The following is a 22,578-nucleotide window of genomic DNA, read 5'->3' as shown; positions in this document are numbered from 1 at the left end:
TTAAACGTGTGCAAAGGTTCTCTTGCTGCCCAGCTGGCAAACTGACCCCTCCAGCAGTGCTCACTGTGTGTGAGAAAAATAATTTAATGTTGTAATACTTTCACATAATCGAGCAGAAGCAGGGAGGCCGCCGCTTGGCACGGCCATTATAAAACTTAGGGGGGGAAAAGATTAGAGATCGTAGTGCGGCCCCCTCCCCCCTCCCCTTTCTTCTTTTCAAATTCTGTGTGAGTTTCCCTTAAAGGCTTCAGGGGCTTGTTCTGTCAGGGCAAACTCCAGAGATGGATATTAGCGTAGCGGTTGTACTTTTAAAAACATTTTTTTTTTTAAAGGAAACTTGATCATACACATCAAGTTCAGCTTACTCGTCATGGTTAGTACTACTTAGTTAGTACTAACATGTGTAAAATGGCTCTACAGTTGGACAAAATAACCCAAATGATGACATCAGGGTTATTTCAATTAAAAACAGGACAAGTCTAATGAAAGATGCTCTCAAGTCTGGAGCTTGATATCAATATCTCGGCCTCTGCTTTGATTAGAGCACCCCCTTAAAATCACATGGACTGATATTCCTCATCAGTCGTATTTGCTCTGAATATGTGTGTAAAATGTGACTGCAGAGAGACCCAGGCACTTTGAGGAAGTGAGCACGGCGAGTCTTCCTGATAGCCAGAGGAGTCGTGCCATGATATCCTTTCATAGCTGATTAAATCTCCAGGTAAATTATTTTTCAATCATTAACAGTTTACGACCCCATGTAAAAGTATACAAACTGTAAACTGCCTTCATCGTAACCTCTGATGTTCACGGGTAGAGCAGCGATTATAGATGGCCTCTATTGCTCACACGACAATGTTGATTTGAAGTTTAACAACACAGTTCATCGTCCTTGTTTATTTATGCTTAGACTGTCTGCGGTGTCGGGACTCGAGACACCTCCGCTTTGTTAAAGACCTCCTCATTTGTTCATTGTAACCCAGATAACAAGGCTGAAGCACCTTGCCAAATTGTTCAAAATAAGAAATGTATCCAATCCTCATTCAGCCAGTCAGTCACTTTGTGTACATTATACACAGCTTCACACTCTCTCTCTTCCTCCTTTTCTTCGTCTCTGGCTTGCTCTCACAGTGTGTATATGTGTGTGTGTGTGTGTGTGTGTGTGTGTGTGTGTGTGTGTGTGTTGTGCCGCGCTGACATGATCGGAGGCGACTGGCCGAAGGGAGAACAAACGCTGTCCGTCCCTCACGGCTGCACCGCTTCCCACAGGCTGTTTCCCGTGTGTGTGTGTGTGTGTGTGTGTGTGTCTATGTGCGTATGTGTGTGTGTGTGTGTGTGTGTGTGTGTGTGTGTGTGTGTGTGTGTGTGTGTGTGTGTGTGTGTGTGTGTGTGTGTGTGTGTGTGTGTGTGTGTGTGAGTGAGTGAGTGAGTGAGAGAGTGGTTTCTCTAGAACAGGAGATAATTAGGTTTAAGCCTCAGAAGAGGAGGATAAAAAGGGGGAAGGGGGGGAAGATGGAGGAGAAAAAAAAAGGTGATGGTGTTTTTTGCAGCGAGTCAGAGGGTGGGGGTATAGATGGAGGAACACAGAAAGGGAGTTTAAATGAAGGAAAATGCCCGGTGCATAGAAAGAGAGGAGCAGTCTGTAAGTGGACATCGAAAGGACTGAACTGGAGAAGATAGGAATTTTTATTAAAGGAGAATTACAGAAGCAACCGGGGAGGGAAAATTATTGTTTTGTTTTTTTGAAAGGGTAAAGTGATGTTGGAGTGTGAAAAAGAAACAGGAGGAGAGAGAAAAGGGTGAAGGGAGGATGTGTGAATGAGGTTGGGGAGATAAGGGGAGGGAAGTGAAGCCATTTTGTGCTAGAAGAGAGAGAGAGTGGCAAGTGAAAGAACATATTCTCACTTATTAAGCAAGCTGGAGGAAGTGACAAAGAGAGGCGAGGACATGGTTGTCAGGGTGCAAAGGGCACTCCTCTTCTGGACTCTGTCATCCTCGATAATTATTACCCTCCTTTTCCTGGGATGGTGAGACACAAGGAGAGAAAATCAAGAGCAAGAAGGAGGAGAGGGGAGGGGCAAGAGGGGGGGGGGGGGGGAGCTCATGTTGGCACCAACTCAAGTGTTGCATGAAGAGACAGTCGGTAACTGGTCATCTGAAACAGTCCGTCAGCCAGATAGTCATCCTTCATTGGTTAAATATAGCCGTGGGCGTGCTCATTGGCGGAATGATTTGATTGGCTGCCTCAGTGAGTTGTGAAATAACAGCAAGGCAACGTCTCATGATAGCTGTTTGTGTCTGCGTGTGTGTGTGAGTGTGTGTGTGTGTGTGTGAGTGTGTGTGAGACCAAGCCGTCTTTGGTAACAGTGTGTGTAATAAGTGTTTGAATCCTTTTTTGCATTTTGTAAATAGGCAGCCGGATTTAATCACATCGTACACGCTTATGCTGCGTTCACACCACAACGTCATTCTACGAGCCGATTTTCAATGGAAGCCGGTGACATAAGCCACTAACTGACACTTGTCGCTGCGTGACGGCCGAGTGGTGCTGCAAAATTAAAGTTGAGCCGGTCTCAACTTTAATTTTCAGTGCTCCAGTGACTCGGTGAAGTGTCAACCGATCATATGTTTCTGTTTCACCCTCTTCCGTTCCATCTAAATCAAATGGCAGTTGCCCTTTATCGACAGAACTACGTTAACGAAAGTTTGAGGACGCCGACAATGTAGCTGGAAACACGGCATTAGACACACATACACTCTAACCCAAATCAAGAAACCAACACTCTTCTCTTTTTCATCTCATTTTGTGAGCTCTCTTAAACTCGCCTCATTTACACTAGTCTTCTGGGTCATGAAACGTATATCCGTCTTACCTGTAATCATAAATAATACTATAGTCTTGCCTATAGGAATCTTGTCACCCTAAAGTGGACCATACCATTTCTTTACCTGGACATTATTTCAATGACCTGAGTTGCAGTGGCTCGCGTCCTTCTATGCTGTGTGGTGCAAGCCAGTGAGGATGCTAATGCAGGTTGCTAGCTGCTATCTAGATAGTTTGATACACTTTACTTTCTTACAGAGTGTCGTGATTAGCGTGTCAAGTGTAGTTTTTAGCTCTGTGAGAAGAGAAATAGGACTCCATCACCAGTAGCACACTTTGTAAAGGTGAACTGGTCGGAGAAGCTGAAGCAGGAATGGTTAACACGTGTGTTCTTCTGATAATTTCTGCATGATTAAACTTGATGCCTTTTAATGCGGCTATAAGTGGGAGACTTTGCGGTTTGTTTGTTTTTTGAAGGTGTGGGGGATTGGGGGGGTGGGGGGGTCAACCTGCTGGGATGTAGAGAAGGGGGTGTGGCCTAAAAGGTTCGGAAGCCGCTGCTCTAAGCCACGTCTGCTCTCCTTCTTGGTCTGCACAGTTGAGTCAGACCAGTTCAATGTGACTGTGTGTGTGTGTGTGTGTGTGTGTGTGTGTGTGTGTGTGTGTGTGTGTGTGTGTGTGTGTGTGTGTGTGTGTGGCCCGCGCGCTAATCAGGGCTTCTCACAAAAAACAAAGGTCTTTTGTGGGAGGAATGTGTGTGTGTGTGTGTGTGTGTGTGTGTGTGTGTGTGTGTGTGTGTGTGCGTGCTTGTACACATATATGCAATTGAGTGCTTTTTTTCCCGGTTTATGCTGTTTTTGTTCATTTCGTTGCTGCGGTTGTGTGAGTGTGTTTTCTTTTTGTGTTAGGCCTATTTGGCAGATTTCATGTCAGTTGAGTGCGCTGCGAGACAAAGGAGTCTTGTTACAGTGACCCCACTCAGCTGATGTACAGTCAGCTGATGGGGACTGTGGCTGTAGCTGGAAGTGTCGATTTTTGAAAGCATGTTTTTATTTCTGTGTTTGTATCACACACACCCAAGTGCGAACAGAAATGTGCCGGAATAAATACTTGTGATTTTTGTGACGCCTTGTCAAACGGACGCCGATTCAATTTCATGGTTGTCATTTTCTTTGCGCTATTCGTAACGTTGTATTGGATTGCATTCTATTGGAGGTAGGGTTTTGCTTTGTTTGTCCCCTCCAGTATGCAAATCATACAAATTATTAAAAATAAACTAATTTTAGCATAATGCTGTCTGATACAACACCACCACAAAGCACAGCCTCAGGAGTGAGTCAACACACAAGCAGCTGAAATGAATAGTTGAACAGAAACTAAACATTTTAAGAAAGTAGGTCTATTGCATTGCTTCGCATTACATCATACAGGGGTTTGTGTTTTTCTTTTGTCTTATCAGAATTGATTCTTAGACTCCTTTTGGTATTTTGTGAATACAGGAAGTAGTTGGGTTAATGTCTTGATCTTTATCACTCACAAAATAGAATAGAACGGAAGAGAGTACCACAGACCTACTAATGCTAGAATGGCAACACCTTCGCAGTAGCAATGCTAGCTATATGACGACCTGATTAAACCTGAGGTCCCACTCCACTCTGCCTCTCTCCCTGTCCGTCTCCTCCCTTCCACAGTCTGGAGGATCCATCAATCCACCAACGACTCAAATGTAACAGAGGACATGTTGACTTATACAGGCTTCACTATTGATGTTATCAACTGCTCCTGGAGCAACCACTTCCCATAATTGTGCCGTCAACTGGAAACGCAGAACAATAGTCACCATGTCTGCTACACCACTTAATGCGCGCCTACTTTTTTATTGGCTGTTGGGTTTTCTGCATTTCACATGTGATGTATTTATGTATTCCTATCCTTTTTGAAGTCTACTCTCAACAGAGACTACACAAATATGGTTGTTGCCAACATATTGCAAATACCAAGGTCTGTCAGTACCGGTCAATTTAAAAAAAAACGATGGGATCTTAGGTCAACAAATGGCCTGGATTTAATTAAAAGCAGCAAGAAACGGCAATAAAAAGAATACAAACAGTGCATTGTAGCAGTTTAATAAAGAGACCAAATCCCCAGAACACAGACCAAGGAAACACGTATGCTTAGTAGAGGAAAGAAATGCTGCTCGTAGTTAGCTTATCTTCACAAGGTGTGAAGGGATGAGCCACAGGGCCAAAACTACAGTTACAAAATAGTTCAACATATGGTCAGCAGCTGTGTCATCATGGCCAGCTAACAGGAATACTTAAACTTATGATTATTGATTTCTAATGGGATGAACTTTTAACAAGCTTAGCTCTTTGATTTCAAAGGCACAGCGCGGTGACGGATGCTACTGTCTGGTTTCCCGGCCAAGAAAAAAAGATTTTGATGTATAAATATATAAATATTTATTTAAGAAATCCCACAAATAATAACTGGGTCGCAAAGCTTCAGTGGAAGGTTTCGGGTGTGACTCTTTGTGCACCTGTTACCCACTGTTAATTAGGCAACTGCAGGCACTGCACTCTCTGCAACTGTCAAACTAAAGTTTGCCAGGCGAGCACCTGTGTGCAGGTGTGTGTGTGTATGTGTGTGTGTGTGTCTGTGTGTGTGTGTGCACCTATGTTTCCCTGTAGAAATCAGTCAGTGGGGAGGGAGGAAGGGTGCATCGCTGTGCTTTTTAATTAATAGTTAATTGCTCATGGAAAAGTAAAGGAAGCAGAGGAGGGGAGTTAAAAAGGAGAAGACATAATTAGGAATGAGGAGTAGGAAAGAGAGAAGATGGCAGTGAGTGGGAGAGACTGTCGGGGAACTAGTATGATGTTAGGTGAGAGAGAGAGAGAGAGAGAGAGAGAGAGAGAGAGAGAGAGAGAGAGAGAGAGAGAGAGAGAGGGCACAGGAATAAGAGATGAAAGAGAACTTGGCAGAGGAGAGAGGCAGATAGAGATAACTTGTGACAGTGAAACAGAGAGATAATGGCAGACGGATTTAATGAGGTCTTCCCACATGTAATACGGAACTGTAATTATTCTGTTCTCCTGTCCGCCTGGGTTTAAAAGCATGTGTGTGCAGCTCCTAGCATCCCCCCTGAAATAGTGCGAAGCAGACCGTGTCCCTTGGCACAAGAAGTCTTCATCGTCACGTGACCAAACCTGGAGCCGGGACTCAAAAACTGAACAAGTACCCGTCACAGTGCCTCTTCACGTTATCCGTGCCGTTATGACGATGAGATATAAAAGTGACATTTGTTCAAAGGCGTGAGCTTTTTCTTCCTTTTTTTGTTTGCTTGTAATCAAATATGCAAATAGTCACAAATGTGGAGGTAAATCAGTGACTTTTTCTTCATAGATTGTTATCAAAACTGTAAGTGCATCACATGTGGTCATTGATCCAATGTTATAGGATACAAGAAGAAGGATTTTATCTACTGGTAGACCAGTATGTCAGCTTCTCTCTCTCCATGTATTTGGTTTTCAAATCGATTCTGTACCATTTTCTCATTGTGTGTCCTGGACAAAACCACGAACCTCACTTTGCACAAGAGTAAATATAAATGGAAACAAGTCAGTCAAATGCCACACTAGCGGCTCTGCAGGCTGGACTTTGACTTTGACAGAGCGGTCCTTTTAAGCTAAATGCTAACAAGCTCACAATGACGGTGCTAACATTATGTATAGCAGGGATAATGTTCACTGTGTTCACCACAACAGTTTGTTAGCATGCGAACGTGCTCAGGATGCTACTGCTTGACTTCAAGGTGTGACGGCAAGTGAGTGGAGCCAAACGACGGAGCAGCTGATACCTCCAATTCTGTGTGTGTTTGTGCGTCAGTCGGGGTGGGGGCCTTTCTTTCTGACCCCTTTGGCTATTTATAGCCTTTTCTGATTATCTCCCACCTCTTTCATGCTCTCGCTCACACCCATTATCACCCATCACATTTTGATCCCCTCTTTCTCCTTCACTCTTCACTCTTTGCTCTTAACACTCCCGTAAACACACACACACACACACACACACACACACACACACACACACACAGAGAGTACGTTGCGTAAGTAACTCCGTCCGTTAGTGTTGACAGGAGTTGGTCAGTGTGCACTTTGTCACAGTAAGAGCTCTGTTGACAAAGACCACAAAGTGAGTGACTTGATGTACAGCATAGCGATGAAGAACCAATCACACATGGTCCTGTGTGTGTGTGTGTGTGTGTGTGTTGTGCCAGGACAAACTGTTCGCTAGCAACAATTGCGGAACCGAAATAGATGCCTAATTGCGCCCTGTGGTTTGTAGGCTTTGTGTTTTTGTGTGATCACATGAGTAGGTGTGACGATAAAAATATGAGAGTGGGGGGGGGATAATGGGAGACAGAGAGGGGAGGGACAGGCATGTCATGTTAGACACAATGATGTGCGATTGGTCACGTTTGTGTCCAAAGCACAAACAGCTAGAGAAGCCTTGCACGGACTACAAGGTCCTCTCTTTTAGTATCGTTGATGTTTTTTTTGGATCTAGCAGTTGTTTGTTTACGGTTGTCAGAGAGACGGGCCTCCTGTACGGCTGCGTTTTGTAATTCACTTAGACGCTTACAGGTGTGGCATTTACATTTTATCTAATCTAAAGCCAAACGCTGCACATACTGTCTGTCTGACGCTCTGATGGGAGGAGCCAGCGTCACCTTCAACCACAAGGTTCCACATTATAGAGGAACTGAGTTCAATGTTTTTTAATAGAAATCTTAATTATGAAATGCAATTTTGTTGTAGAATGGCACACATCAAAGGACATGCTTTTGTCGTGAACCGTAGAAAGAAACATGGACTCCTGAGGGGAGGTTTTGCAGCTCGGTCTGATTCACACCGGGTCCCATGAGGTGACGGCGATGAAGAGTGGTTGTCATTACTTAATTGCCTTTAAGCTGGTCAGTCGCCGCGGCTGCTTTAGCTCTCAGGCTGACGGTATTATCAGCTGAGATGCACATCGTTTGCCCCCACAGTGCAGACATTCCAAGCCTTTATGTTTAAAACAAACAAATACATTCATCAACTTATTTTGCACTCTTCAGTGTGGTTGTGTTTCGCTCGACGATGACAGGTGGAGCCACGCAGGCTTGACCGAATGAAGTCAGGTGATTGTAAGAGTGTGTCCTCACTTTACCTTACCATCCAAGGGGGAAAAACAATATCCACGACCAATAAAGTGATGAAAACCCTCTATGTGTGACTAGTGCTTCACCGTCTTTATTAGTTTCTGGAACCAGGAAATCCAAAGCACAGGTGTGTCCCGAATCCTATTATTTCTAAGCACATTTTGAGTACATGAAACATACTCAAACCCAACAGTATGAATACTGCAGACCAAGTAATGAGTGTGTTGTTGACAGACACCATTCCCCCACAATGCAATGCACAACGGAAATGGAAGAGCTTCCCATAGCGTGAAAAATTCAAAACAGATTGCAGATGATTATGAGACGCCTTCAGAAAGATCTCGGGGAATCTTAAATGGAGGTTTAAACCTAAAGACAGACGTTTAGTTTTATATTTGTGGAGTTGAATTGGAAGAGACATTCACAGTTTAATTGACATCCAACATCAAACACATTGTAGCCTTTGTTTCACACACACAAACAAAAAAGACAATTATGTTAATGTGATTATTGATATTGCAACACCTGCTGCGGTATATGTCCAGAATGGTCGCCATATCATGGAATGATACCGCGGTTAAATTGCCCATATGTCTGTCCTGCTGTCCATCTGACAGCCTCGGTGTGAAGCTAAACTACGTTTCAGGTCACTGTGCAGATTGTGCCAAAGCTACGGGAAATTACACACATACACACCGACACACACAGTGTTCTCTCTCTTTGCTGACAGAAGGGCTTGGAGAGTGGGTAATGAGAAAAGGTCCTCATGCATGAAAGCTCACGTCAGCAGGCCAGCCAGTCCAACACACACACACACACACACACACACACACACACACACACACAAAAAAACAAGTCCTTGATACACTTCTATTAACACTTGCTGCAACACTTCCTTCTTTTTTCACCTGAGTTCTCTGTTTTTGTGTGACTGTCCTGTCTTTTTTTTTTTCTGTCACTCTATCTTCCTCTCTCTCCCGGGGTGAATACGATAATAATGTTCACTTTCTAGGAAGACGGTAACAATTCATCAAAACATCTCACAGATTCAAATTCCCATTGCTTATCTTTTCAGGACAACACCTTTTGTTGTAAAATGATGAGAGCAGGTTGATGTATCGTACGTCTCGTGTTGGAAGGATAGAGACACCGGTACATCATCAGAAGTCTCTTCTTCCATTTTTTTTAGGTTCTTATTGATTGGAGTTTCGTGTAACTGATAAACACACGTCACTCATCTCCTTGGCATCTGCGGCTCAACACACTGTTTCCGCAGACACTGCAGCATCCAATTAGGAGTTTGTCCTCGTTTCACCCCTGATGCAAGGAGAGATGGTGAGACGGAGGGAAGAATGCAAAAACAAAAATTGTCTGCTTGACAAGTCATTAAGACAGAGTGTGAGACAACAGGGAAGATTAAAAGCCAGGCTATCGAAGGACTAACAGATTTAGATTGTATTCAGTGACACAGTGTGTATTCATCCATAGACATAGACATTACCTGATGTGCACATCATACAGATTAGAAGTAGGGATGCAGCCATTAGTGGTCCGAACATCGGCAGCGACCGATATTCACCTTGTCGACTGCCGTAAGCACATCGGCATTTAAGATGACATTTGCAGGTGGCAGTGGCCCAAGTCTTGTCTATCTGTTTCGTCGCATCAATTTTGCACCTGATAAATGTTGCGTTGGACCCGGACAACAGTAATCAGCTGCTGATTCGGATGAGACGCCACTGTCACGTGTGGTTTGTGCACGAATAACAGTGCAAGAAAAAGTCAGCCGTGTGATATTAATTTATGTTTCACGAAAAAAAAGTGTTTTTGTTGGGCTATGCAAGTAGCCCACTGAAACATTCTCCTCGTTAAGGACTTCAGTAGTTGTATAGCAGCTAAAAAGGTTTCTGAAGCAATTCAAAAAAGAAATGAGGTTGTTTAATTTTTCATAGAATATGTTTGTTTCCTTGGCACAAAACGGGAATAAATAACATCAAAATCAAAAAATGTAAATAACCAAAACATCGGCTATTGGCCAAGTTTGTTCATTTTTTGGACTCGCTGCATCCCCAATAACAGCCATCCTTAGCGCTAGCTGCAGTGTATAGATCTGTGCTCTATGTGAAAGTCACAGACGTGAACAGGAGCCTGGTGTATTTATATAGGACTGGCAGGCTGCCTGATTGATCTGAAACCGTACACTGCCCTGGACTGTGCTGTCCTCCAGACCACAAATACATTGACTCACACAACGTAAACATGCTCACACACACACACACACACACACACACACACACACACACACACACACACACATACACGAATGTGCATACAAATGTATGGTTTGTCAGATGTCAACACACACACACTGCTTAGATATTTTTTTTAAGACAGAGCAGTGTGTGTGTTTGCTTTTTTTAACTTCAGTTTTCTTTAAATACTTTCATTTCAGGTGTTCTTTTAATATATGTGTTAATAATTCCTTTACCGGGATAGTTTGGGGGTTTTGAAGTGGGGTTGTTTGAGGTATTTATCCATAGTCTGTGTATTACTGTATTACCGCTCGCCCCCAGTTTAGAGAAACCCACAGGAGTACCGGCATGTTTTTCCTGTTGCAGCAGCCACCTAAAAAAAAACATAACCCACCTATAACAATCAATATAGTGTATGCGTTATTTAGAATATTTTCAATATTTTACCTTTCTTTTAGATGGTTGGTTCAGTTGGGGAATTGAAGCACAAGATGTTCCAAATTCTAAATATTCTCCATTTTATTCTGTTATAGTCATCTCTAGTTGTTGTCTACATAAAAACACACAATGCTGAGGAAATGTAAGATTGTATTTTTATACAAAAATGAGAGGCTGGATCTATAAACACTACTGTAAACGATCTAAACATGTTGGTGCTCTTGTACTAACAGTGGCTGTTTAAGTAAATACAGGCTACTCAATTTCTGTACCTAAGTACAATTTTGAGGAACTTGTACCTAACTTGAGTATTTCAGCTCTTGTTGAATTGGGTTTCTGAAGGATTTTAAATTCGTGGCACTTTGACTGAGTGGTGTGTTAAAAAGGGCTGGATGTACCGACCGAGAAGCTATGACATTACCTCATTTGTATTGAGTCCGAAAGCGTGCTTGTTTCAAGATGCAGTCAAATGACTGAGTGTGTAGCATGCAGTAGGCAGGCAGGTAAAACCGTAGGACGAGACAAAGGCACTGTGAGTTCATAGAGATGTTGGAAGATGTGTTTCAAGAAGGTGCCAGGTTCCATCCTCAGTCCTTTCTGAGCAGGGATCCTGTTCACTCGGGTTAATGTATGTGTGGGGATGTTGTCAGTCTCCATTGCCTCAAAATGTTGCCCCAACCTGTATCCGTCTGTCTGTATCAGTCAGCTGTTTTTTTTGTTCTGTTGTCCTGTCTGTTGTTCTTGCTGCCCGTCGCTCTGTCAACTCCCTTGTTTGACTTTGTCTGATTCGTCCATCTGTACTCTCCTCCTGCCGGTCTGTCCTCCCGGGTAACTGTCTAACCGCCTTTTGAGTCTGTCTGTCGGTGTGTCCTTGTGTGCATGACATTTAAAACAGCAGGATGGGCTGCTGCTTGCACTGTGTGCCTAAATGTCAGCTTCGCCTACTGGTTATGGACCCCCCCCCCCCCCCCCCCCCCCCCCTGGTCTGCCCTCTCTGTCTTTTGTGTTTTGGTTGTAACCCTCCTTCAACCTGCTTCTCTCTAACCCCTTGCCCCCATTCTTCTGAAACCTTCTCCCTCCTTTATTTACCTGACCGTATTATCCCAAGAACACCTCCGATGTCCCCATGATCTCATTTGAATAACTTATCACCCTGCCTTTTTGTGGCTTATGTATCTGTAATCGGGCTGTAACCAAACGGCGACTTCTGTGTAGCGCTACATCCCTAATCTGTCGACTTATGTAACCGTTGATGACAGGAAGGACCAGCATACTGAAACACCTGGCTATACATACGCACGCTCTCTTTGTCTGTGTTGTCTTGTTTCCTGTCTACAGTATGTCTCTATAAGAAGTTTGGAAGCTGCTGCTGTTCCTATCTCTGCGCTCAAAAGCACAATGCCAAACCTAACTGACCCATTGACTGACGCGTATGTATTTGTGTGTGTTCAGGATCATCCACGAGGACGGTTTCTCTGGCGACGACGTAAAGCAGTACAAGCCTGTCGTTTACAGCAACACCATCCAATCTCTGGCTGCCATCGTCCGTGCCATGGATACACTGGGGCTGGAATACGGAGACAAAGAACGGAAGGTCAGCACTCGTCCCCCACGGTCACACACACACACACACACACACACACACACACAGCGATATTTACACTTCATTTTTCAAATACTGTCACCAGATGTGCGCAGTGTATTACGGCATACAGTCACACTGAAATGTAGCACAGAAACCAGATGGAAATATCATCCTACGTGAACCACCGATGTAATTCTCCAAATGCTGAGCTTCCAGTCCTGCATGCAGCAAGTAGCCACTGGAAGAATGCCATAAGGGCTGATGTAGTTCAGGGAGAGGGCACCGTGTGCCTTACGTAGAGCGACTGTCTTTCAACCAAAGCACCAGGAGTCCAGCTCTTATATCAGAACCGATACAGTACCTCTGAGCGAGACACCGATCTCTGCCAGCTTCAGGTCCTTGCTTCGACCTCTCAGAAGAAATAAAACACACCTCTGTATAGACATACATCACAGTATTTTTTTTTATTGGCTCCATATAATTGTAGTGAGTCATAGACAAGACTGTTGTTACTGTGCACGTTAGGGCGACCCTGTCCGCAGTGACTTTGTGCACATTAACCATGCAATGTACCGTAGAGAGAGAGAGTGTTGTTGCTTCATAAAGCTGGTGTTACAGCACGTTGTTTTGGAGAGCTGCAGACATTAGCATGTTCTACCCACACTGATAATAAATCTAAGGACTGTTATTTATGCATCAAAAGTTACGAGTAGGACTGACTTTTCTTTTTTTAGTTATTTCAGTGACTTGATAGATAATAAACCAAATCCAAATGCAACGGTCCTTCCGGAGCTGCAGTAGAGGAATGCGGATGTCACACACTCCCAGTGACTTTGCCAAAGGCTCACAAGCAGCACATGATCCAAGGACTCTGGCAGAGGTGTGTTAGCGCACACCTTCCTGTGCAGATGCAAAGTATACCGCCTGCTCTGGTTGAACATGTCTATTCAGCGGTGTGCAGCTGCGCCTGTCTCAGCAGCGTATAGCGCATGTTAAGCTCTCAGCTGGAGGTGGGTGAGCTGAGGTGAAACCTCACCAGTGTGCTTTTTTTTTTGGGGGGGGGGGGTATATCATCCTTAACAAGTGCTTACCATCATTTCTCAGGCACAAACTTCAATCCACAGCAGTAACGGCAACATATTGATTGTTTGCAGCAGTCTAGGTTGGGATAGTAGAATAAATGCAACTATGACAACAATATCTTTTTAATTCTGAAGAGGAAACAGAATCAGACAGAAACACAAACAAAGTCATATTTCTAAGCTCCTTATGATGTTGAAAATCATTTCTACCTCCTTGGGTGTGACGACCCAAGGAGGGAGAGAGCTGACACTCTGTTACTGAGTGTCAGCTTGTCATCACTCTGTTTTCTTACATATTAATAACTGTCTACACCAGCACTGATTTGGGGCCTAATGGGAAAAGCTGCCATCTAACCCCGTCATGCTCGTGCCAATGAAGGATCATGCCAATCTAAGTTAGTCCTGCTTCTGAGTCCCCTAAATCCTACAGCATACAAGTACAGTATACAGTATGATACGCTAATTGAGGATTATGAGTCTAATCCACGGAAGAGCATCAGTTCTCTCCCAATACAGTGCAATGGAAGGAGGTTAATTAGAGATATAAGGATCGTGAAGACGCAGGGCTGCATTATTCCAACCTCCCCTGGCCCGTGTCTCGGTTTTATGGCCAACATTTCTCATGATTCAAGCCATTAGAGATGTCAAGATTTGAATTAGCTGTTCCTTTTGTACCCTGTTTTCAATGTGGAGTATGGAGCGAGCTCCAAATGGATAGCAGTGGTAAAAAAAAAACTGCAGATCGACTGAGGACTGGAATGGTGCATTCAAGTACAATCCGTACCTGACCTCTGTAATTACATGTATGCAGTACACCACATACAAGCCCATACATTGGGCCTTAAATGCAATGCTGTTGGGACAAGTGTTGGATACCAGAGCGTTCCACCACCACATGACCGCCGCCACATGACACATGGAAAGCTCCCATAAAAGCTGCCATACCTACATGCATTCAGGTCTGCTGTATGCTGTTCGTAGTGACGCTGTTGACAATGATGTGTTGTTGTTGATGGTAGTGAGGATTAATGGCGTAATAATGGTGAGGATAATAATGTCTAATATTGCTTCTGTCAATACAGTGTTGACTTAATTAGATGACTCTGGTCCAAACTGGCCTCTAACCCTGAGTAAAAAATGCTTAGAATTTCTCTTTTTCTGTCTTTCTTCTCTCTCTTTCTCCCACACATGCGAGCGCGCACACACACACACACACACACACACACACACACACACACACACACACACGCTCACACACGCTCACACACGCACACAGACATGTGCCATTTGCCACTTGCCATAACCTTATCCAAAGGTACAGTATATTTTTAATCACAATGGAGCTATTGATATGCAAAATACAGGGCTGAAATAACAATACACCTATTGATTAGGATATGATATCTGTGTGTGTGTGTGTGTGTGTGTGTGTGTGTGTGTGTGTGTTTTATATCTTGGTATTGCATGTCTGGTCCGAGGTGAAAGGAAGGTCTTATTGTTGCCATAGACTCATTAAGGGGAAAAGGGCAGTGTGTGTGTGTGTGTGTGTGTGTGTGTGTGTGTGTGTGTATGTGTGTGTGTGTGTGTGTGTGCAAAGAAAACTTCCTCCTCCTCCTCCGTGCTAACTTTTTTACCACCGTCCCATGAAATCCTTTCAACCATCCTTTAGTCAGGGTAAACTGTCAAATCTAAATGTTTTCCTTTTTACGTTGTTGTTGTCATCTATGATTAGGAGATGAATGATTTTATTTTTAATGAAATACTTGCTTTGATTAAAAGCAATCTTGGCAATAGCTGTTCTAATAATGTTTTGCTTTTGTGTTGATTGTGGTGCTTTTATAGAGGTTAAAAGCACCAGAGTCAAATCTACGCTGTTAATGTACGCTGTTTAGCGCCATGCTGTCAGCAGACAAGCCGGCCACTTTGAATTCAAACATAAGGCTGATCCTCCTCAGCTCGGAGTTGCAGTTGTGACAAATTCTGAACTTTTGTGTCTTCTTCACACACCGACGACATGTTGTGTGTGTGTGTGTGTGTGTGTGGCGATGAAGTTACTGTCAGTGTGTACCAACGTAAAACTAAAACTGGAAATATGAATATGAGTTACGATTAACTGCAGAAAAGTATCAAAATGTGTTTCAAGACCAAGCGTAAGGCTGAAGGATGACAGAAAGATGTCAGAGGAAAATAAAAAGAGAGTGTTGAAGAGAGATATATTGTAGTTTATATGAAAGCTAAAAAGCATGAGAGGGAAAGAGGAAGGAAAGGAGATTATTTAAGAGAGAATGGAGAGAATGTGACAGTGGACAAGAAACAGATCGAGAGACCAGACTACGCTGTGTATAAACTACACTCTGCATCGGACTTCCCCTCAAAGTAACCAGAGGACTTCAAGACGTTCTTCTCACATCTATAAAGGATGAGGAGTATAGCTCTCTCATTCATCCTAAAATATATATATATATATATATATATATATATGTATAAAACCTGATGTTCAATGTAATACCTCTACTCTCCCTCGTCTTTCATTCTTAAAGTACAGTGTATAAGTCACAAAAATACATCTCCACCTGCACTACGAATTTTTTTTCCCGGAGCTTTTTCTCACCCCGTTTTCTGATAAACCCCCCCCCCCCCCCCCCCCCCCCCCCGCGCATCTGTTTTTGTGGTCTTGGCTAGTTGCTGTGGCAACTCGGTGTTTTGCCTTGCTCTCAACACATTCCGCAAGCGCATGTCCAAGGGCGCTGTGACACACGCACACACACACGCACGCACGCACGCACGCACGCACGCACGCACACGCACACGCACACACAACACATGCACTCACACAATGATGCTGTAAATAGACGCCTTGTCACTGCTGTATGAATCTGCAAGTAGTTTTCACTCGGGTCCAAAGAAGAAGCTGCTGCCACTGACATTTTGAATAGCTGTTAAACCTCCATGATCCTAATGAAAACTAAATGCAGTATTTGTTTTTTTCTTTTCTTTTTCGGACCACAACCATTCTCCGACCCGATACGTATGAGCAGCATTGTAAGCCATTTAGTTGAGCTGCCTCTTAGCAGAATGCTCTGAGTGAATTTAAGTGCCCTCTCATAAGTAGTGATGCATGCAGTGTATATGTCTAGGCCTTTTTATTGCGAAAGGTAAGAACGGAAATACGTGAAGCCGTAATGTGCTGCCGCTGACAAGGTGGGAGCAATAAAGAGTTTGGTTCGGACATTAGAGCCCCAGTGTTCTTATTGCATCACCTTCATATTGGTAGAGGAGCAACTTATAAGTGCCGTATTTCAGCTCCGTCCGTTTGCTTTATCGATTCATTATTACGTAATGGAAACATAAACAATGCACCGCGCGTCTGAATTCACACCGGTGACAGGAGGGGGAGTTATTTTCATATTGTAGCCTATAAAGTTTCTCATAGACCACAAAGGCATTTGTACGGTTTTGCTTTTAAAGAAATAGCTGGTAGATAATGTCACAGGGCTTTGAGCCAGCAGCCTGCGCCTGTACACACAAATGCCTCGTGTTTTGTTTTAAAAGGTATCCGACAGTCAATAGTTATGATACACCAATGCAATCCTTGTGTTTTGTGTTCAAAAGTGTGTCGTACATTTTTCAAATATACTGTTTTGGTAGATTCTTGGTGATAAAACATAATGTTTGAGGCCTGATGAGGCGATGTCTGTTGTGTTGAAAGGTGTCAGTCACTTTATGGAAATGACAACACTTATGCCATATTACAATATTACGATATCCAAAATCTTAGATGAGATGAAGTCTGATATGACGATGTTGATATAATATCGATATATTGCATAGCCCTACGTCATGCTGTGCAACACTACTGCTGATGTAGACATCATCTTGAAAGGCTTTCTTTCACCTCGACTGTACCGGTTATTCAGAACTGTGATCAGAAGTAGCGACTCTGAATAGCTTCCCTTTAAAAGCGAGCCTACAGCAATGGCATAGATTTATTCCTTTGTTTTTCCTTCTGAGTGTGCGCCAGTGTGTACGTTACTGATGCTTAGGCCTCAGGCTCCATTTTCTATACACTAATTGCTTCAATGCGTCCGCACAATTCTGAGGGTGAAAATTCACCAGCCGCACATTATGTGTGCTCGACATTTGTTTGTTCAGCGCTGCTAGACCGGCTTGTAGAGTCAAATAAAGTCAGAGGCTGATGGTGCCAGTGGTAGACACACACACACACACACACACACACACACACACACACACACACACACACACACACACACGCATACTGTATTCTTAACCAATGTCACTACTTGTGCCTAATCCTGAACAACCCAACCAACAGAGGCAACGAGTAACAGCCAATCAGAAGCAGAGTGGTGCGAGTCATGACTTCGTCATTCTAGGAAATAAAAAATGTGACGTACTCTACTAATAGCAGAAGCTTTAGATGGAGATCAACTCCAGTTCAAGAGATTAATTAACATTTTGCACATCTTAAAAAGTATACATTTCCTGTTCTGAAGCAAGTCCTATCATTTTTTCATGCAGACAGACAAGAAACAGCATACGCGTCAACCGCATTGTAGGCGGTGTGATCCATCTGCTTCCTGTCCTTCCTCATTATTACAGTTGTTTTCGTGGCGTCTAATACACACTTTTGAAACGAAGAGAAGGAAATTAAAGACGCAGCTGGTATCCTACTGCAGCAGGGACACACACACACACACACACACACACACATGACTGACATCAGAAAAACACTTTGTGTCTCGATGGACTCTTGAAGGCGACGGAGGGGGGGGAAGACGAGAGGGAGATGGAAAGAACAGAGGGATGAGATGAAGGGGTAGATGGAGCGAGAGAGAGAAAGAGAGGAAACCAGCAGACAGGTTGCTGCCTGTTGTTGTGGAAACCAGCTAGTTATCCTCATGGGTTAGTTCGAGTGTGTGTTAGTTTTAATATGTGGGTATGTGAACAACGCCCCTCTGATGACAATGTTCCCTCTGCTCATTAAAGAATGAAAGAACCTGCACATGGGCACACTTAAGTGTAGTTTAAGGTGGAGGTAAGTACGCCAGGTACCTCCTGTACACTCTACTTTACTTATGTTGGCTTTTGAAGTGTGTATCCACACTTTTTAACAAGCACGCCATGGAACCCTTCAAGAACCGTTTTCTTTTGTTTGAAATGTTACAGAAGTACTTTTAGCCAATGCACTGATTATACAAAACATAAACATTTAGCAACGGCATTTAGACCCAAAGACCACTGCTGGAGATATTATGTATCCCATGAAAATGAATCTTATTTCTCTGTGCCATGAAGCTCTATTGCACTAGGTGACTTTCAAACAATGAACACGGGCACTGTCATTTATTTGAACTTAATCCCACATACACTGACCTGCTTCCATAATTAACACATTTGTATACACAATTTAAAATAGTCCCCTCCGAATGCATTAGTTTCTCCTATTTGATAAACGCTGTTTTCTTTCCCCCGGATGCACATTTATAAAATGCACTACAGGAATGTACTACTGTTATTTTTTTTCTGTTTTTGTTTTTCTTCTCGACCCTGTGTTGTACAATGACTGTAAATTAACCTTAAACCTAGTTTAGCCTTTTAAAAAATTGAAAGTCTACATTTCTGCTTTTTAAAGATTCATTTATTTAATGGGAATCAATGGTCTTTGGGGAGCCACAGAGAGGCTGGGCATGCCGGATAGAACTGACTAATGCTTTGTTGGTTTTGCTGTAGAGCTGCAACAATTAGGTGATTAATCGATTGTCAGCAAAATAATGTGAATCAATGAATCATTTAAGACGTTTATTGACTTGTGATGCACATTTTAAACAGATTTTCTGCAATGTTATAGACTTAACGATTGAGTGATTAAGAAAACATTTCTAGATTAATCAATTTTGAAAATAATTGTTAGTTACAGCTTTATTTCGGCCTTTTCCTGAGATTTGTACCAGGTTAACCTTGAAATTGCTTTTATTCAATTCAACTCAATTTTGGCTACCTTGTGTTTGCAGATGAGATTAATCGGATTGATGGAAAAAGATTATTTTCAATACCAAACCAATATAGACCAATATAGTTTTTGTTGAATTACCCAGAAGGCAAGTAATGTTGTTTAAAGCAAAAGTACAAACAATGAAGCAATAAAATGAATTTCGTTAAAAATACTCTCAGAGCCGGTTGTTCCTCCTAATTTGCTGCTCTGTTGTGACCTGAAAAACATTTTTGCCCCATTTCTTTGTACAGTAATAAACACACAGTTTGACAAGTGCTTATTAATATGATAAGGGACGCCTGTTTTCCGTTATACTGACTTAAATTTCTGAAAGCTAATATTAGCACACTTTATTATACCAAGGAACAATCAGGATATGGATTATCCCCGGCATTAACGAAAAGGTTAAAGGCCTTAACATGTGGGTTCATAGTGTCAATATGCAAGAGTGTGTGTGACACACACACACACACACACACACACACACAAGGTTATTGATCAGAATATGATGCTTTGAATCGGCTTGTGTGTGAGTGCCGTTATAGATCCCTTCCAACCAGGTTAAGAAGGTCATTGTATGGACAGAGCCTCCACTACACACACTCACGTTCAGATGTTTGAACTGTTTGTGTTTCTGAGTGTAGTTGAGAAGAGAGTGTGTGTGTGTTTGAAGTGTGTGTCAGTCCGCCACCTTCCTGTAGTGCTGAGCTGCCTTTGATTTGTGTTCCCTCTCTCCTCCCTCCCCTCCTTCTCTTTTGTTATTTACAACATCCTCCCTTTGTCTCTCCCCTCCTCGCGTCCTCCCTCCTTTAGTCCTCTCTTCTGCTTTTTTTTTTAAATTTTCTTTCCTCACTGCCTGTCTCTCCTCATCACTTCCTTCCTCATATCATCGTTTCACCTTTTCCCCCCCGGTCCTTCCTTCTCCTTCTCAATCACCCTCCTCTCTCCTTTTTTCTTTCTCATCTCTCTCTCTCTCTTCACGCTCTCTCTAGTCTAATCCTGTTACAGGAGCCTTCTCCATTAGGTTTACACTCACCGCTCCATTCTGTTCATCCAGTCAAATCCAATAGATCAATAAGATAAGCTCCGTGTAAGGCACCTGATTGGCAGCTTCGATCAATTCATCAAGACATTCAATCTTTAATCCCACCCCTCAGTGATGTGAGGTCATTAGTCTGTGGGTTACTGCAGCTGGCTAATTAACACACAAACGGGCACACTGTGTACATTTTAGGCCAGCTGTATGTGGATGAGAGAGAGAGAGAGAGAGAGAGAGAGAGAGAGAGAGAGAGAGAGAGAGAGAGAGAGAGAGAGAGAGAGAGAGAGAGACTGCCTCACGAAAGTGAGATTGTCACAGCAGAGACATACACTGTATCCTAGCAACAGGAAGGACCATGATCCTATACCTGAGATTTGGGGAGTTTGCGTTTTCTTTCTTTGTCTTTGTTTCCATGTGTGTTACAGGTTATTTATTTTTTATTTTTTTTTCTTTAGATATTACTTTGCATCTTCTATTATTTATACTGCAGATGTACAGTTGCCACACACTTTTTCCGTATTCATAGAAGAAGAGATCTCCCACGAATACTCAGTTGCACTTTGATGCTGGAAGCTGCCCAGTACAGTGACAGTGTTCCACTGTTGGCTGCACTCAAGCATCATGGCTCGGTTCAGTAGCTTGTTTCTCTGTCAGCTGGGACCCTTCTGTGTACAGTTGGCATGCTGTCCTTGCTCTCCCACAGTCCAGAGACGTGCAGGTTTGGTGGCTGCTCTAAATTGCCTGTAGGTGTGAATGTGAGCATGAGTGTGTGTGTGTGTGTGTGTGGCAGCCCCCGTGATAGACTGGCAACCAATGCCTACTGGGATTGGCTCCAGCTCCCTGCGACCTTGAACAGGCTAAGCGGTTTAGAAAATGGATGGATGCCTGACTCAGTAACATCACGGTGATACTTAGTGAGGAGGAAACAAGCATTGTACATTTCCCCAAGAGTGTGTGTGTGTCATCAAAATGTTTGGTTGGGTGACCTGTGGATCACTTGGTTGACATCACTTTGTTTTGGACACACTATCAGGGCAGAAATTAATGTTTTTTGTTTTTTTTTGTTAATCTACTGATTATCTTCAATTTGACATTTTTTCTTCCTTTTTTTCTTTTTTTGGTGAAATGTCTTGACTGCAATTAGCCTGCCATTGAATTCATGGTGAGTGGTAATTAGCATGCTAGCATACGAAACTGAGATGGTGAACATGACAAAAGCATATCTTCTTAGCATCAACATGTTAGCATTTTCACTTTGAGCATGTTAGCATGTTGGTGTTAGCATTTAGCTCATAGCCCCACCATGTCAAGGTACAGCCTCACGGTGCTGCTAGTCTGGCTGATATTCAAAGATGTTCAGTTTATTGTCATATTTGACCAAAAAGCATCACAATTTATGTGCCTTTCTTGCTTAAAAAATGACTGAAAAACCTCTCTGTCAACTGGCTATTCTAATAATCCACTAATCAGCTCTACACATCGCATGCTTATAAGAGACGATGTCATTGAATTTGTCACAGGGCGTTGAGGCTACATGTGAGACGCTATCAAACGGTGAGTGGTGAGTTTAAAAAAAAAAGAGTATGAAGTTGTGTTTAAGACATAATTGCTGCTATTATGCTATTATTAGATTAGTTCTGAGAAACACATTAGGGGGGGGGTGGGCTGATGGACATACTGTATGACTGCGACCCACTCAGTGTGTTTTTGACTCCACTTAGCTACAGCCTCTTATTCCATTGCCCTCTTGTCTTCCCTGTTTGTGCGTCTGTGAACCAACAGGGCTTTTTAGAGAAAAGCCTGCAAAACACGTCAGAGTGCATAACATCAGAAAGGCTCAGTGTAGGGCCTGTAGGGGAGGCAACATACACACACTAGTTCTCTACCAGAGCTCCTCGAATCACCCTGCAGCTCTCTAAAGACACACACACACACACACACACACACACACACACACACACACACACACACACACTTACCTCACAGCCTCTCTCTCGCTTACCTTCTCACTGTGTTTGCCAGACCGGTGCTGCCAGCATCATTTGACAGGCACATGGACCTGTCTCGCCACGCGACAACACCACGGCGCTACAAACAGGACCATGATGCCTTGCCCCTGTCGCCCCCAGTTACCAGGGCCGCCAA

At 43.2% G+C, this 22,578-nt stretch overlaps 1 protein-coding gene across 3 annotated transcripts in view; it reads left to right on the top strand.

Annotated features, from left to right (window-relative positions):
• Nucleotides 1–22,578, top strand: part of gnao1a (guanine nucleotide binding protein (G protein), alpha activating activity polypeptide O, a) — an 86,896-nt gene that overhangs the window by 5,726 nt on the left and 58,592 nt on the right. For all 3 annotated transcript variants that reach the window (XM_068722651.1, XM_068722648.1, XM_068722650.1), the window contains exon 3: nt 12,167–12,308. In XM_068722651.1, the coding sequence (XP_068578752.1) occupies nt 12,167–12,308 (142 nt within the window). The remainder of the gene's footprint in view (nt 1–12,166; nt 12,309–22,578) is intronic.

The sequence above is a fragment of the Cebidichthys violaceus genome, unplaced genomic scaffold (assembly GCF_023349555.1).
Source record: "Cebidichthys violaceus isolate CVI_PGR_0920_01 unplaced genomic scaffold, fCebVio1.0.p SCAF_3, whole genome shotgun sequence".
Lineage (NCBI taxonomy): Eukaryota > Metazoa > Chordata > Actinopteri > Perciformes > Stichaeidae > Cebidichthys > Cebidichthys violaceus.
This window is presented reverse-complemented; position numbering and strand designations above follow the sequence as displayed.